Source organism: Budorcas taxicolor, chromosome 25 (genome assembly GCF_023091745.1).
Source record: "Budorcas taxicolor isolate Tak-1 chromosome 25, Takin1.1, whole genome shotgun sequence".
Taxonomy (NCBI): domain Eukaryota; kingdom Metazoa; phylum Chordata; class Mammalia; order Artiodactyla; family Bovidae; genus Budorcas; species Budorcas taxicolor.
In genome coordinates this window covers 36244634-36261500 of record NC_068934.1, presented here as the reverse complement: position 1 = coordinate 36261500, position 16867 = coordinate 36244634, and the positions used below count along the sequence as shown (strand labels likewise).

Here is a 16867-nt window from a genome sequence, read left to right as displayed (position 1 = left end):
TGCGTAGCATATGGGATCTTCATTCTCTGACCGGGTTTCAGACCAGCACCTCATGCATTGGAATCACGGAGTCTTAAGCACTGGCCTGCCAGGAATGTCCTGGGAAACTTTAAAAAATTCTGATGCCTGGGCCTTCCCCACACCTGTTCTGATTAGTTGGTTTTGGGGAGCCTGAGCCTCAGCATTTTCAAGTTTCCAGGTAATCCAGGTAATCCCACATTACCAGGGTTGAGAAACTGGATTAGGCATCTTGAAGATTCCTGTTTTGGAGAATGACAAGATCTAGTTGTGGTTGTGGGAGTGATTGGCTAGGGTAGAGGGAGGCCACCAAGATCAGGAGTTAAGGTGCTGGCTAGACAGCTTGTGGGGATGTCCATCAGATACTTGAAGTTAATCCTGTCAGGTTTTTAATCCCTTCAAGTCAGTTTCAAGTTAATTTCCTGTGAGTGTTGTCAGACAGCAGTCCAGTTTCATCCTGCCTGTGGAAGTCCAGGCCTGAGGGCTGTTCTGTACACAGGACCATTGCCACGGTCCTGACAAGTTCTTCCTTGGGCATAGGTACAGCGAGGGGGAGGAAATGGGGTCCTTACCTTGTGCCTTTAGAGCACACTGTTGTTATTTTTGCCTTTTTGTTCTAATAGGCCAGTCCCAAGATAATGAAAAGGAATTAGCTGCACTCTTCCAGCTGTGGCTGGAAACCAAAGACCAGGCCTTCTGTAAGGTATGCTGTGAGAACCTTCTGTACGGTATGTTGTCGAGAACCACCAGCTCTCTTGTCTTGGGCTTCCAGAACCTTTGAGTTAAACAGAATTCTGGAGTCCATTGACCTGTCACTGTTTTCCTTTCTCCAGCAAGAAACTGAGGACAGCTCAGATGCCACAACGCCTGTTCCTCGGGTGTGAGTATAGCAGTACCCTGACTGAGGGTGGTGCCCCAGGAAACCCTTGTCTCAGTCCCGCCCTGGTGGTGCTGACACGTCCTTGTACATTAGAGCCGGAGCGCTTGAGAGAGATGGGGTCCATGGGTGCTTGCCTGCCTCAGCCTCCCTGGGGGGCAGCATGCTCCCAGAGTAGGAGTGTCGCCCCAGGAGTCTGAGTGGCAGGATCCACCTGTAGGTGTGTGCTTTTCCCCAGTCTCCCTTCAGTTCCCTTGGAGAATGGTGGTTCTGGGTGCTGGAGAAGGGGTGATGGACCCTGGTGGTTCTGGGTGCTGGAGAATGAGTGATGGACCTGGTGGTTCTGGGTGCTGGAGAAGGGGTGATGGACCCTGGTGGTTCTGGGTGCTGAAGAAGGGGTGATGGACCCTGGTGGTTCTGGGTGCTAGAGAAGGAGTGATGGACCTGGTGGTTCAGGGTGCTGGAGAAGGGGCGATGGACTCTGGTGGTTCTGGGTGCTGGAGAAGGGGTGATGGACCTGGTGGTTCTGGGTGCTGGAGAAGGGGTGATGGACCTGGTGGTTCTGGGTGCTGAAGAAGGGGTGATGGACCCTGGTGGTTCTGGGTGCTGGAGGAGTGATGGACCTGGTGGTTCTGGGTGCTGGAGAAGGGGCGATGGACTCTGGTGGTTCTGGGTGCTGGAGAAGGGGCGATGGACCCTGGTGGTTCTGGACACTGGACAAAGGGCACTGGGCCTGGTGGTTCTCGACGCTGGAGAAGGGGCGATGGACGCTGGTGGTTCTGGGTGCTGGAGAAGGGGCGATGGATGCTGGTGGTTCTGTATGCTGGAGAAGGGGCAATGGACGCTGGTGGTTTTGGGTGCTGGAGAAAGGATGATGCACGCTGGTGGTTCTGGGTGCTGAAGAAGGGGTGATGGACCCTGGTGGTTCTGGGTGCTGAAGAAGGGGCAGTGGACCCTGGTGGTTCTGGGTGCTGGAGAAGGGGCGACGGACCCTGGTGGTTCTGTACGCTGGAGAAGGGGCAATGGACCCTGTGGTTCTGGGTGCTGGAAAAGGGGCAATGGACGCTGGTAGTTCTGGGTGCTGGAGAAGGGGTGATGGACCCTGGTGGTTCTGGGTGCTGGAGAAGGGGCGATGAACACTGGTGGTTCTGTACGCTGGAGAAGGGGTGATGGGCCTGGTGGTTGTGGGTGCTGGAGAAGGGGTGATGGACCCTGGTGGTTCTGGATGCTGGAGAAGGGACGATGGACCCTGGTGGTTCTGGACAGTGGTTCGGGGCAGTGGACCCTGGTGGTTCTGGACAGTGGTTCGGGGCGATGGACCCTGGTGGTTCTGGACACTGGAATAGGGGCAATGGGCCTGGTGGTTCTGGGCGCTGAAGAAGGGGCAGTGGACCCTGGTGGTTCTGGACACTGGAAAAAGGGCAATGGACCCTGGTGGTTCTGGATGTTGGAGAAGGGGCTATGGACCCTGGTGGTTCTGGATGCTGGAGAAGGGGTGATGGGCCTGGTGGTTCTGGGCACTGGTGGAGGGCAATGGACCCATAGGTCTTTGTGTTCCAGAAGGACTGACTACGTGGTGCGGCCCAGCACGGGGGAGGAGAAGCGAGTTTTTCAGGAGCAGGTGAGAAAAAACTGGAACCCAGTGTAAATCTCTTGTGTCTGCGAGACCAGGTGGAGAGATGCTTTGAGCCCAAAATGCTTGGAAGCAGGTCACACTTTTAACCTCACTGTTCTTTGGGATTGCTTTTCTGGAGCAGAGATGGTGTGAGGAAGGGAATGGGAAACCTTTTGATGGTACTTTTTGGAGATAACAAAACGCATTGACTTCTTGATGACTTTGCTAGCGACTGGCCTTTGGGGGTCGTCCTTTCCCCACTGTGGTCGGCTCGGTGGTCCTAGTGGAATAGCCTGATTCCTCCTTGCTCCAGTCTCTGCAGGCTGACCCCTCACTGCTTGGGGCGGCTGGAGAGAGCACTTTGGTGGACTCAGGCACTTTGGCCCTTCTCTCGGCAGGAGCGCCACCGGTACAGCCAGCCCCACAGGGCCTTCACCTTCCGCCTGCACGGCTTCGAGTCCGTGGTGGGGCCTGTGAAGGGTGTGTTCGACAAGGAGACCTCGCTCAACAAGGCACGGGAGCACTCCCTGCTGCGCTCTGACCGGCCTGCCTATGTCACCATCCTGTCTCTGGGTGCGCCAACCCCCCCCCCCCCCCCCCAGCCAGCAAAGGCGGGAGGGTCAGTGTAGCTCCAGGAAGCTTTGCAGTGGGGACCCGGAGGGCCGGCTCCTGCCCAGAGACTCAGGGAATCTTGTCTTCTTTCTGGATTGTGTGCTCAAGTTTACGTTCCTTTAGGAATTATTCAGTTAGCTTAGGTGCCAGAATTTGTTTCCTCCAGACAGGGATTCTTTTAAAGGTGAGATTTTTCACTTTTTTTGTACCATGAATTGTTGGCAGTCTGGTAACCACTGGACCCCTTTCTCAGGATTAGGTTTTTAAATGCCTAAAATAAAATACACAGTTATGAAAGAAACCAGTCATATTACAAAAATATACAAGCAGGTTTATGGTGCAGAAATAGGTCTTTATTATGATAAATGGCATGACGTTGCCACAGGTGTTGTGACTCCTCTGATTCCCACATAGTGAAGAGTAGAAATGATACTTTGAGTTGTCTCAGCAGCTGTGCTATGGTAAGAAATCATCTGATTTCTGTTACAACATCATAGCACTGCCAGCATGTGGTTGGCAACATATGTCAGCAAAGATTGTGCCAGCCTTGGCTCACAGTGGAAGGAAATGCTGTTTTCAGTTTAAGTTGTAATTATCTCCTGGACCCCATGAACTCTCAAGTTGAGGGCCTTCAGCCGGGGCTGAAAGTATGAGGGGTGTGGAGGAAGCCGCCCCCAGAGGGCCGTGTCCCCCCGCTGCTGGGTCAGCAGCTGAGGGGCGGCTCCCCCAGGAACCCTGCTAACCTGTGCACTTTGCTGTTTCTGGTGTTAGTTCGTGACGCGGCAGCACGACTGCCCAACGGGGAGGGCACGCGGGCGGAGATCTGTGAGCTGCTCAAGGACTCCCAGTTCCTGGCGCCTGATGTCACCAGCACGCAGGTGTGAGGGGAAGGGCTGCTCGTGTTTTGTTGAGGGGTTTAAGGTTGCTTACAAGGGAATACAGAATGTGTGTGCTAAGACACTTCAGTCGTGTCTGACTCTCTGCGACCCCATGGACTATACCCTGCCAGGCTCCTCTGTCCATGGGGATTCTCCAGGCCAGAATACTGGAGTGGGTTGCCATGCCCTCCTCCAGGGGATCTTCCCAACTCAGGGTTTGAACCTGAACCTGTCTTACGTCTCCTGCATTGGCAGGTAGGTTCTTTACCACGGGAATCACCTGGGAAGCCCACATGAGGGAATACAGACTGGAATAACAAATTTAATAAAACTGATGAGGAATTTCCTGGCGGTCCAGTGGTTAGGATTCTGAGCTTTCAGGGCCAAGGGCCTGGGTTCAGTCTCTGGTTGGGAAACTAAGATCCCACAAGCCTAGCGGCAAGGCCAAAAAAAAAAACCCCAAAAGAAAGGAGTCTTTCTGGGGAAGGGTGAGCAGAGCTGCTCTGTGACCTTACTGACGGCAAGGCTTTCCTTCAGCGTCTGCTGAGGGTCCTCAACTCACCGTCTTCAGGGCAACTCCATCCCCCAGGTCTCATAGTTTCTTGTTTTGTGGAGTGACAGGTGAGCCAGTGGGAGTAGGCTCTGTGTGGGGGCCGTGCCCTGCACCCCCGGGCTTCCTCTGGCATCTGAGCCGGTGGTTTCCTCCCCTTGTCCCGGGTCCCAGGTGAACACGGTGGTGAGCGGCGCCCTGGACCGGCTGCACTATGAGAAGGACCCGTGTGTGAAGTATGACATCGGGCGCAAGCTGTGGATCTACTTGCATCGGGACCGCAGCGAGGAGGAGTTTGGTGTGTGCCCCGCTAGCCCAGGGCACCCTGACGCTCTGTCCCGGCCCCACCCTGCTCCTTGGCATCCGCTCAGGACGCCACTGTGCAGGGGGACGGAGCCCTGGCTCTCAGCGAGACCTCCCTCCTTCCTGAGCTCAGCTGCCCACTCTTGCCCACAGAGCGGATCCACCAAGCCCAAGCAGCTGCGGCCAAAGCCAGGAAAGCCCTCCAGCAGAAGCCCAAGCCCCCGTCCAAGGTGGTGAGTGACCTCGTGGGATGGCAGCAGAGGGGCTGAGCCATCCCTGCCGCCTGGCTCACGCCGTGTGCGTTCCCTCCTCTGCGCGTGCAGAAGGCCAGCAGCAAGGAGGGTCCGGTGAAGGTCCTGAGCGGCGGCCCGTCTGAGCAGAGCCAGCTGAGCCTCAGCGACTCCAGCATGCCCCCCACCCCGGTCACGCCCGTGACGCCCACCACGCCTGCCCTGCCTGCCACGCCAATCTCCCCGCCGCCACTGCCGCCAGTGAACAAGAGCGGCCCTGTGACAGTCTCGGAACCAGCCAAGTCTACGTCAGGGTGAGCATCCCGCGTCCTGTTGGGCCTTCTTCCTCCAGGCTCCTTTTGTGTGCTGTCCTGAGTTGGCGTCTTCTTTCCCCGGGTGTTCCTCGCAGGGTTCTTCTCGTATCCTCACCAACCATGCCACAGCTGGGAACCATGCTGTCCCCAGCATCCAGCCAGACCCCGCCGAGTTCTCAGGCTGCTGCCCGTGTCGTGAGCCACTCGGGCTCGGCTGGGCTCCCCCAGGTGCGGGTGGTGGCCCCGCCCAGCCTTCCCGCCGTGACACAGCCAGCAGGGCCAGCCCCGGTGCTTCCACCGATGCCCACAGGAACGCAGATCCGCATGCCAGCCACTGGTGCGCAGGCCAAAGGTGGGCCACAGGTAAGAGGGGCGGGCTGCCCACATGGGCTCATGAACCTGGTGGGCAGTCTGGGTCAGGACCCAGGACCTGGGTCACTGCTGCTGCTGCTGGCATTTATCACAACAGCTCAGTTAATGCTCAGGGCCCAGTGACTGAGTTAGGAGTTGTGTTTGCACGTCGGGAGTCAGAACTATGGGAAGTTTAGTGATGCACCCCAGGCTGTGACTTCAGGAACCTGGTGGATGGAGGTGGGATGTGAGTGAGGCCTGTGAGTGCTGGTGTCAGGCTCTTCTGTCGTGACTCTGATCTTCTCTAGGCCACTAACCGTGGAGCTGTAGACGAGGGTCTCCTGCCTCGGGCCCCTGTGCTGTAAAGGGGTGTGGTGTTTCCCCTCTGCTTGCATGGCTAAAGTGAGATGTTAGATAGGAAAGTGTTTCTGAAAGTTCAGCTGCTCTACCAGCATGTCAGAGCTCCACACTGTCCTTTTCAGGGGGTGGTGAGTGCTCGGTACTGTGAGCTTAGAAACCCTCCTAGGGGAATGCGTCTTGGGTGGTGACAGCTGGAGGCCTCTCTGGGCGCCGGTCTGCGGCTTCCTGTCTAATTAAACTCTCGGCCCCCTGCCCGGAACTAGACAGTCATGGCCGCTGTTCCAGTCAAAGCGCAGACAGCGACGGCCACTGTGCAGCGGCCGGGACCTGGGTCGGCGGGGCTCACGGTGACAAGTCTCCCTGCGACGGCCAACCCCACGAGCAAGCCCACCACCAGCTCTCCTGGGGGCTCCGCTCCCAGCACCCCCACAGCGGCCGTTCTTCAGAACGTCGGGGGACAGAACATTATCAAGCAGGTACACGAAGGCTGTCTGCGCGGGTCTGAGTCCTTTGCCCGGAATCAGAGGGAGACCTAAGTGGTTTGTGACCTCTGATTCTGAGTTCATTTCTATTCAAGTGTGAGTTTCCACTAAGGGCAGTGCAAGCTTGGGAGATGCTGGAAAGGGGTTTTTTGTTTCTTTCCATGTAATTCAGGATTTAGTAGCTGAGTCTTTGGATTTGGAGTCAACTTTTCATGGATTTGCTTAAACCTAAAACCCTGTAAATAGATAGAGTGCCTGATGAACTATGGACGGAGGTTCTTGACATTGTACAGGAGGCAGGGATCAAGACCATCCCCATGGAAAAGAAATGCAAAAAAGCAGAATAGCTGTCTGGGGAGGCCTTACAAAAAGCTGTGAAAAGAAGAGAAGCGAAAATTAAAGGAGAAAAGGAAAGATATAAGCATTGGAATGAGGAGTTCCAAAGAATAGCAAGGAGAGATAAGAAAGCCTTAGTGATCAATGCAAAGAAATAAGGAAAACAATAGAATGGGAAAGACGAGATCTCTTCAAGAAAATTAGAGATACTAAGAGAATATTTCATGCAAAGATGAGCTCAATGAAGGACAGAAATGGTGTGGACTGAACAGAAGCAGAAGCTATTAAGAAGAGGTGGCAGGAACACACAGAGGAACTGAACAAAAAAGATCTTCACAACCCAGATAATCATGATGGTGTGATCACTCACCTAGAGCCAGACATCCTGGAATGTGAAGTCAAATGGGCCTTAGAAAGCATCACTACGAACAGAGGTAGTGGGGGTGATGGAATTTCAGTTGAGCTGTTTCAAATCCTGAAAGACGATGCTGTGAAAGTGCTGCATTCAATATGCCAGCAATTTGGAAAACTCCGCAGTGGCCACAGGATTGGAAAAGGTCAGTTTTCATTCCAATCCCAAAGAAAGGCAATGCCAAAGAATGCTCAAACTACCGCGCAATTACACTCATCTCACACGCTAGTAAAGTAATGCTCAAAATTCTCCAAGCCAGGCTTCAGCAATACGTGAACCGTGAACTCCCTGATGTTCAAGCTGGTTTTAGAATAGGCAGAGGAACCAGAGATCAAATTGCCAGCATCTGCTGGATCATGGAAAAAGTAAGAGAGTTCCAGAAAAACATCTATTTCTGCTGTATTGACTATGCCAAAGCCTTTGTGTGGATCACAATAAACTGGAAAATTCTGAAAGAGAAGGGAATACCAGACCACCTGACCTGCCTCTTGAGAAACCTGTATGCAGGTCAGGAAACAACATTGAGAACTGGACATGGAACAATAGACTGGTTCCAAATAGGAAAAGAAGTACGTCAAGGCTGAATATTGTCACCCTGCTTATTTAACTTATATGCAGAGTACATCATGAGAAACGCTGGGCTGGAGGAAACACAAGCTGGAATCAAGATTGCCAGGAGAAATACCAATCACTTCAGATAGGCAGGTGACACCACCCTTATGGCAGAAAGTGAAGAGAAACTAAGAAGCCTCTTGATGAAAGTGAAAGAGGAGAGTGAAACAGTTGGGTTAAAGCTCAACATTCAGAAAACTAAGATCATGGCATCTGGTCCCATCACTTCATGGGAAATAGATGGGGAAATAGTGGAAACAGTGTCAGACTTTATTTTTGGGGGCTCCAAAATCACTGCAGATGGTGATTGCAGCCATGAAATTAAAAGACGCTTACTCCTTGGAAGAAAAGTTATGACCAACCTAGATAGCATATTAAAAAGCAGAGACATTACTTTGCCAACAAAGGTCCATCTAGTCAAGGCTATGGTTTTTCCAGTAGTCATGTATGGATGTGAGAGCTGGACTGTGAAGAGGGCTGAGCGCCGAAGAATTGATGCTTTTGAACTGTGGTGTTGGAGAAGACTCTTGAGAGTCCCTTGGACTGCAAGGAGATCCAATCTGTCCATTCTAAAGGAGATCGGTCCTGGGTGTTCTTTGGAAGGACTGATGCTAAAGCTGAAACTCCAATACTTTGGCCATCTCATGCAATGAGTTGACTCATTGGAAAAGACTCTGATGCTGGGAGGGACTGAGGGCAGGAGGAGAAGGGGACGACAGAGGATGAGATGGCTGGATGGCTTCACCGACTCAATGGACATGAGTTTGAGTGAACTCCGGGAGTTGGTGATGGACAGGGAGGCCTGGTGTGCTGCAATTCATGGGGTCGCAAAGGTCGGACACGACTGAGCGACTGAACTGAACTGAAAACCCTGTAGAATAGCTGGACAGGCGTTATTGGCATTTCCTTTTTTATTTGTAGAAATGGGACATGTCTGTCTGTGCTTTCATGGTGGTGTGTATGTGAAGATAGCCGTTGAGCTGCAGGGACTGGTTGGGCAGAATCGCACCGACTGCTGAGAGCAGGGCCTGGGCGCTGCTGAATGTGCTGCAGATGCTGAGCACTGTCGTTCTCATGAAACTGCGGGGCGGCCACTTGGATTATCCCCATTTTACTGTGAAGGAACAGAACCACTAATGATGACGCAAAGTTATTTCTTCATCAAATGAAGGTTTCTTGAGTGCCTCCTGTGTGCCGGGCACTGTGCAGGGTGTGGGGTCAAGGGGTGAATCACACAGACTTGTAGTGTCACATGTCACAGCGCTGGGGGACAGGCACGTACCTCTGGGTCGGGTGCTATAAGGCCGTCACAGTTGGTCAGTGGGGGCGGGGGGGTGGTCAAGGGTGATGGGCAGAGGTGGTGGCTGATGAGAGAAGGCCTGTCTGGGGAGGGGACTCATGAGCGAGGTGAGCCAAGCTGGAGAGCACGCTGTGCTGTGCTTGTCTGGGCCCAGCCTCCCAGGCATGGGAATGGCACGTGAAGAGGCCTCCATCAGGAGTGTGTGGGGAACAACAGGAAAGCAGCTGGAAGCTCCTGAGCGCGTGTGAAGGTGTTAGAAGGCGAGGTTGCCAGCAGTTAAGTCAGGTCAGACTTTGCCTTTAATTTAGGTGTGACGGGAACCCTGGAAAGACTGTGGGCTGGGATGACTTGACCTAGTTTACACTTAAAGAGATTCCTGCCTGGGGAGGGAGCTGGGAAGGGTGTTTAGGTGGAGGAGAACATAGGTAACTGTGGCTGATTCATGTTGATATTTGCTACAAACCAGCATAATAGTATAAAGCAATTATCTTTCAATTAAAGAAATATAAATTAAAAAGAAACCCCTGCTTGCACATTGTGGATACTGGGAGCCAGGAGCAGAAGCAGGGAAGGCACGTGGGAGGGGGTAGCAGCCATGTAGCTCCAGCATTAGGCATGTGTAGGGTGTGAAATGAGGCCTGAGAAGTGAGCACTCAGTGGACAGGGGTAGTGAGTGAGCTTGACTGGCACACTGGGTCATGGATTTTGGGGAACAGGTTTACAATAGAATGTGAGGCAAGGTAGGGGAGACAGTGATAGATAGCCTTGCTTTTGCTGAGGGCGGAGACCTGAGGCTGCAGGTGGATGTGGAGTGAGGCAAGGGTGGGCACGCTTTAGGGTGGGGGCGGCACTGTGACACTCAGTGGTCCAGCAGAGGTGGGCGGTGGCTCACCAGACATAGTTCCTCGGCTAGGAGGGTCGCACCTGTTGCATGTGGATGTTGGCCGTAGGTAAGTAGGCGTTGTGAAAACCCAGGAAGTCTGGTCCCCAGGGCTTACGCCTGTCAGCACCAGCCTGGTGCTGCCTCAAAGTGGAGGTTGGCTCAGCCATAATTAGGTGTTTTTGAGACAGTAGGAGAAATGTGAGTGTGTCTTATAATATTTACCGGGTGGTTATTAGATAAGAATAGATAGTTACTTTTAAATTTGGTCCTGGGCTATTTTATGTGAAGGGCTGGAGCAGCCTTGGATACCCAGGGACGAGTGTGTTGATAAGCAAAATGGTATTTATTGGTTTACTTTAAAATATTCCGACTCCCCCCTCCCTCCACCCGGGCCCCTGAAGAGTGGGGAAAAATAGATACTCCTGGCCACGTGGTGACTTCTGAAGCTGGTGGTACGTGACTTTGTTAGGCTGTTCTCTACTTTGGTGATCGTCCTCCGTTTTTCAAAGTAAAAAGTTAGGAAAGTTCGTGAAATGCACGTCTCTTGTACTGGAGGTTCCCCAGCTTTCCCCTGAAACCCTTTGAGCCTGGAGAAGACCTGTGTCCGTGCTCTTCTTCCCCTGCAGGTGGCGATCACTGGGCAGCTTGGTGTGAAGCCCCAGACAGGCAGCAGCGTGCCCCTCACAGCCACCAACTTCCGGATCCAGGGCAAGGACGTGCTGCGTCTGCCGCCCTCCTCCATCACCACGGACGCCAAGGGCCAGACGGTGCTGCGCATCACCCCAGACATGATGGCCACGCTGGCCAAGTCTCAGGTCACCACAGTCAAACTGACCCAGGACCTCTTTGGGACGGGCGCCGGTGCCACGGGCAAAGGCATCTCGGCAACCCTCCATGTCACATCCAACCCCGTTCATTCCACTGACAGCCCTGCCAAGGCCGGTGTGGCCACTGCCCCGTCGTCCACTCCAGCAGGGACCACTGTGGTCAAAGTGACTCCTGATCTCAAGCCAGCGGAAGCCTCGAGTTCAGCTTTTCGCTTGATGCCAGCGCTCGGTGTGAGCGTGGCCGACCAGAAGGGGAAAAACACAGTGGCCTCATCAGAAGCAAAACCAGCTGCCACCATTCGCATCGTGCAGGGCCTGGGGGTGATGCCGCCCAAAGCAGGCCAGACCATCACGGTTGCAGCTCACACCAAGCAAGGGCCCTCAGTGGCCGGTGGGTCCGGAACTGTTCATACGTCGGCCGTGTCCATGCCCAGTGTGAACGCTGCCGTGTCCAAGACCGTGGCTGTGGCTTCTGGGGCGGCCAGTGCCCCCATCAGCATCGGGACCGGAGCCCCCGCCGTGCGGCAGGTCCCAGTCAGCACCGCGGTCGTCTCCACGTCCCAGGCTGTGAGTAACTTGAGGGGTATAGACTAGAAGCCCAGTCTAGCTCCTCTTTTGACCCGGACAGGCGTATTCACCATATGACTCTTGCTTGTTTAGTTCTGAAACACGTTACAAAAGTGTGGCACAGGCAGTAGTTCTCATGACAGTAGAGCCGCGCGGAGGCGCGTGGAGTAAATACGAGCTTTCTCTTCCCGCTCTCCGGTTCCCCTTTCATGAGGCTCATCACTAGTGGTGTTTTGCCATTTATCCTCCAAGTCCTTTTTCTGAGCATTTCCATACATATGTACGAAATTTTAAGATCCCTATGAGAAACCTCAGTCTATATACTGTTGTGTGATTTGCTTTGTTCATTTAAAAGTATGTCTTGGGGGTTGTTCCAGATTCTACGCAGAGACTGTGCCCTTTCAGTGAGATCACTGTCCTTTTTTAACACCCGGCGCTACGGGGCCTGTTTGTTGTGTGAACACAGGGCAGTGTTTCTGGAGTGGGTCGGGGAGGTGTGCATCAAATGTTCGGACACTCCCGCTGTGTTAGGCCAAAGACCACACCAGCTTACGCTCCATCAGCCAGCCTTCTGTTTCCCTTACCCCTTAACCAGCACTTGGGAGCCTGTTCTGTAAATCGTTACGTCTCCATCTTACTGGGGTTCTGTTTCTCTTTTCCTTGTCTTTGGTGGGGATGGGCATCCCTTTGTTGGGGGAGGTTGGTAAGGGCTCTCCAGGGGTGAATGGGACATTTGCCATTGTTTTTCTGGGGTGTTTTTCTGGTATTTTCATGTTGTGTGAGCTTGTACCAACCTTTATATTTTCCACATAATAATTCTTATATGTGTAGAAAATATTTTCTTTCAGTCTGTCATTTTTTAACCTTGCATGTGAAGCCTTTTTGCTCTGCAGGCATTTTATCTAATTAGATCATCAGCATTTTCTGGTTCCTAGGTTTCACGTCTCATGCCTTAGCCCAGGGTTATGAAGATGTTGGCTCTCATTTTCATAAAATATTTTTAGAGTTTAAAAAAAGTATAATGGATAAATCCACTTGAAATGTTTTTCTGTGAATGTCACGTGTGATAAAGCTCATGTTACATTTTTCACATTATTCTAGCATCGTTGAGTAGTATGTCTCTTCTCAACTAATTTGAGACACTACCCTTATCGTAAACCAGGTTCCTGTTATCAACAGGTGTGTTTTGGGGAGCAGGTGTTTATTCTTCGGCCTATAGGTAAGGGGCAGTGTTCTGTATGGTGGCTGCATCTGGACAGTAGAGAACACAGTCTGACTTCTCTCAGTAAGCCGCATAGCAAAACCTCATCAATTAGGATAAAATCCAGAGTGATGGGGAGAGGAGGACCAACACGGTAGTAAAGCCAGGCAACCAACCCTAAAGTGCAGCGTGGCTTTAAAGGAGAGGCTTGTTGAGGTTCTCACATCAGAGAATTAAGGCAATGGGGAAGCGGCGCTCACTTGATCCACTTTTCTCTTGAGTCCTGACACAGGTGTGTCCCTCGGCATCCAGCTTGTGGCCATCAGTCGGGGTGACCAAGCGGAGAGCTCCGGGTGGGGCAGGCAGGTTGAGGGGTGGTGCCTAGGCAGCTGGTTGCCTTGCTCACAGAGGGATGCTCGGTCGGTGAGTGCTGCTCTGAAGTCTCCCCAGCCCCGGGCTTCTTAGCACAGCCCTGCAGCCCTCAGTCAGTTCCCTGAGGGCACCACCTGGCCGCGTCCTCTGGCCTGCTGGCACCGTTCAGTGCTTTCTAAGGGTCTACAGTTCAGTCATTTGGAGATCAGTGTCCGGCCCGGGGGACAGGTTTCCTCCCGAGTGCCTGGCTGCTGTAGAACCAGCTTACCTGTAGGAAAGATTGATTCCTTTTCTTTGCATCTTGTCAATTACTCCTCTCGAGTTATTTTTTTCAAGTCAGATTTACACAAGATTTTACTGTGTGTAAGTTTTATCAACCAAAGGTTAAAACCAGGCAACCTAAAAACTGGTGGCCGTAGTGACCTACCCTGACCATCCTGAAGTCCCAGACATGCCAGGCATCTCCAGCTCCCTTTGTGCTCCTCCCCCACATTTAACTGTGGGGTGCACTTCTCTCTTGGGTGAGTTTAGTATTAGTGTCCCCAGCTCTGCTCCCTCATCTCCGGGAGGAACAGCACCCAGGAATGGGCCCTGCTGTGTGCTCCCCTGTTCTGCACCTAACCGTGATAACTCCTGATTGCCTCTGTCCCAGCTCGGGTCTTCCGCCTGGCTGCCATGTGCCAAGTGTCAGGGTGGGTGGGTGAGTGAGAGCCTCCCCTCTGGGAGCCCAGCCTCTACTGCCCTGAAGGGAACACACCCTTTCCCTTGTGGCTTGGGCGCACATTTTATCCTGATGCCGGCAGGTGCACTCGGCTGCTCTGATTCGGCAGGAAGGAGGAGGCTTACAGACAGATAACCTGTTGGTAGAACACACGAGCCCTCACCTGGACCCCAGCTATAGGATCACTGGGCCCTGCAGAGGACCCCTTGGTTCCTGCAGCCCCTGGGTGACGCTGCGTGGTGGTCCTTGCCTCCTCCTTTCCATAAACCTGATTCTTTTTCTCTGTAGGGTAAGCTGCCTACACGGATCACAGTTCCACTGTCTGTCATCAGCCAGCCCATGAAGGGCAAGAGTGTGGTCACAGCCCCCATCATCAAAGGCAACCTGGGGGCCAAGTAAGTGCTGGGGGCTCCTGGACACGAGGGTATGTGGAAGGCGGCTGGTTTCCTGGGCTCCTTCATTGTGCTTGACAGCGTCTCACGCACCTCAAGTTGTTTCAGGCGCTGGGGATAAAGTGAGGTCAGTGCTACCAACAGGCTCATGCTGTAGGAACAGTGAACTAACCTCGTCTATGGGGTGGTAGTGCATGCTCTGAGGACAGAGCAAGGGACCGACAGGAGGCACTGGGTAGAGTGCGCGGTGACCGGCGTGCTGTTAGGGAAGCCTCCCCTCGAAGTCAAGCCCTGGGGTGTGATGGCACAGAGGGCGAGGGCCTCCCTGGGGCCAGGGCTTTGTGGCTCTGACTTGACGAGAGTGAAGGTGAAGACAGGAGTCTGGGTGTCTGGGCAGCTGCCCTGGGGCCGGGTTTCTCGCTGGGAGAGCACACCTCCTGACGCCCATCCTGACCCTGGCCAGTCACCAGGTAGACACAGAGCCTTTTCATCCAGAGCACCAGGAGCCTTTGTCTGGCATGGGAGTGTGGCACCTGGAAGAAGGGGTGGGATCTCTGGCTCGTGTCCTGTCAGTCCAGTGCTGGGGTCCCCTGGCCCGGGCCTGGCCTCACGCCTCTCCCCCACAGCCTCGGGGGGCTGGGCCGCAACATCATCCTCACCACCATGCCGGCGGGCGCGAAGCTCATCGCTGGCAACAAGCCAGTCAGCTTCCTCACGGCCCAGCAGCTGCAGCAGCTCCAGCAGCAGGGGCAGGCCACGCAGGTGAGGCCCAGTGCCCTCACAGGGCTCAGGCTACTCCCTTCCCCATGCGCTCATCCTCACTGCGGGCCACTGGCCATCTGCCCACCAGCCTCTCTCTCTGTGCACAGGTGCGCATCCAGACAGTCCCCGCATCCCACCTCCAGCAGGGAACAGCCTCCAGTTCCTCTAAGGCCGTCTCCACCGTCGTCGTGACCACGGCCCCGTCTCCTAAGCAGGCACCCGAGCAGCAGTGATTCTCAGGGAGGAAGACATTCGGCGTCTGGACGCCACGCCAGTTGGCCTTCAGGCTGGGAGGGCAGGAGCACGGTGGCTGCCTCGCCTCGCTCCGCCGGGCTGGGTGGGTGTCTGAGGAAGGCCAGCAGTGGGACCCCAGCTGCGCTCCGCAGGGAGTGGGCTGTGCCAGGTGTCCTGGGCCCCTGAGCTCTGTCCTGTCTGGTCCGGGAGAAGTGTTTCTGGTGGGGGTGTGTGAACTCACCGTGGTCACACGAGCCCAGCTCTCCCGAGAGGAGACACTGGGGACGGGCTAATGTCACGGGTATGTGGATGGTGAGTGAGACTCGTTCTGTGCAGGGGTTGTGTTTACCCTGGCCTTGTCTGTGGTCGGTGGTCTGGGTTGTCGTTCTGTGTCCAGATATTTTTATGTAACATTTTTTGAAAAAACCTGTTGTATACCTCTATCAAGTAGAAACCTGGGCTTAGACACGCCCCCACTCCCCAAAAACGCGTATTAAGTTGCTTCAGTAGTGTCCGGCTATTTGCAGTCCTGTGGACTGCAGCAAGCCCAGGCTTCTCTGTCCATGGAATTCTCCAGGCAAGAATACTGGAGTGGGTTGCCGTTTCCTTCTCCAGGGGATCTTCCTGACCCAGGGATCGAACCCAGGTCTCCTGCATTGCAGGCAGATTTACTTAATTTTTTGACCAGAGTGAAAGAACAGCAAGATTGCTAGTAAGTTATTGGCTGACTTGATAGCTGCATGCTGACAGAGTGGCCATGAGCTGGGGGAGAAACGTGGGCAGTGAGGCATGGGGTCCCAGAACTGGAATTAATGTGGCAGCTGTGCCTAAAGATGGGCAGTCAGGATTTTGCCTGCGGTCCACCCTTCACTCGCTGACTCTGTCCTCCTTGTCAAGCCTGTCTACATGTATGTCCAGAGCCAGTGGACAGAGCAGGCAGAGGCCAGGACACATAACTGCTTTCGCAGCACAAGCTTTATTGTGGTTCAGAGAGGATACGTTTTACTTTGCTCCAGAGCAAGAGTCAGCAAACCTTGTTCCTTGGGCTGGCTACCCGGTCTTGTAAAAAGTACTGGAATATAGCCCACACCCATTCACTTAGGTATGGTCTATGGTTGCTTCCAGTTAGAAGGCAGAACTTGGTAGTTGTCACAGAGACTGCACAGCCTCAAGTCCAAAAAATTTCCTGCCTGACCCGTTGAGTAGAACTTTGCTGCTTCTGCACCAGAATGTGGTGGGCCCGGGGAGTATGTGGCCACGAGGCAGCACCAGCTGCAGAGGAGATGGGTCTGGGTTTATTATTAGCTCCTGGCTGTTCACGGTTCTCAGTCTCCACTGAGCTATAGGCAGAGCTCAGAATGTGGTTTTAAAATGTAATTAAAAGCACTGGTTGTCAACAATATGTGCCTCTTTCATATTGGAGTGGGCGTTGGGTGGTAAAGCTGTTCTGCAGTCATGGGGCTTTCCTGTCTCTCAGGACAGTATCTGGGTTATTAAGAATGTTTCCCTCACCCATGAAAGTTCAGTGACACTCTTTGATGGGGTCAGGGTAAGGAAGTGGAGTTGGAGGGCAGAGAGGTGGAATGTCGTCTTTGGGAGGGGTTGCTGGGTGGAAATTGAGTATCAGGCAAGCTGCAGTGGTGCAGAGAAAGTTCGAG

The 16867-nt window shown here is 53.7% G+C and overlaps 1 protein-coding gene across 4 annotated transcripts in view; it reads left to right on the top strand.

Annotated features, from left to right (window-relative positions):
- NFRKB (nuclear factor related to kappaB binding protein) overlaps positions 1 to 16611 on the top strand; it is a 34543-nt gene extending 17932 nt beyond the window's left edge. Inside the window, exons 13-26 of one of the 4 annotated variants that reach the window (XM_052661857.1) lie at positions 642 to 721; positions 852 to 898; positions 2459 to 2516; positions 2909 to 3083; positions 3894 to 4000; positions 4725 to 4848; positions 5007 to 5086; positions 5177 to 5397; positions 5493 to 5760; positions 6372 to 6584; positions 10760 to 11527; positions 14110 to 14216; positions 14840 to 14975; positions 15083 to 16611. In XM_052661857.1, coding sequence (XP_052517817.1) covers positions 642 to 721; positions 852 to 898; positions 2459 to 2516; positions 2909 to 3083; positions 3894 to 4000; positions 4725 to 4848; positions 5007 to 5086; positions 5177 to 5397; positions 5493 to 5760; positions 6372 to 6584; positions 10760 to 11527; positions 14110 to 14216; positions 14840 to 14975; positions 15083 to 15208 — 2510 coding nt within the window. In that variant the 3' untranslated portion in view covers positions 15209 to 16611. Of the gene's footprint in view, positions 1 to 641; positions 722 to 851; positions 899 to 2455; positions 2517 to 2908; positions 3084 to 3893; positions 4001 to 4724; positions 4849 to 5006; positions 5087 to 5176; positions 5398 to 5492; positions 5761 to 6371; positions 6585 to 10759; positions 11528 to 14109; positions 14217 to 14839; positions 14976 to 15082 lie in introns of all 4 variants that reach the window. The other 3 variants (XM_052661856.1, XM_052661855.1, XM_052661858.1) reach the window with 3 other exon arrangements.
- Positions 16612 to 16867: the final 256 nt, after the last annotated feature.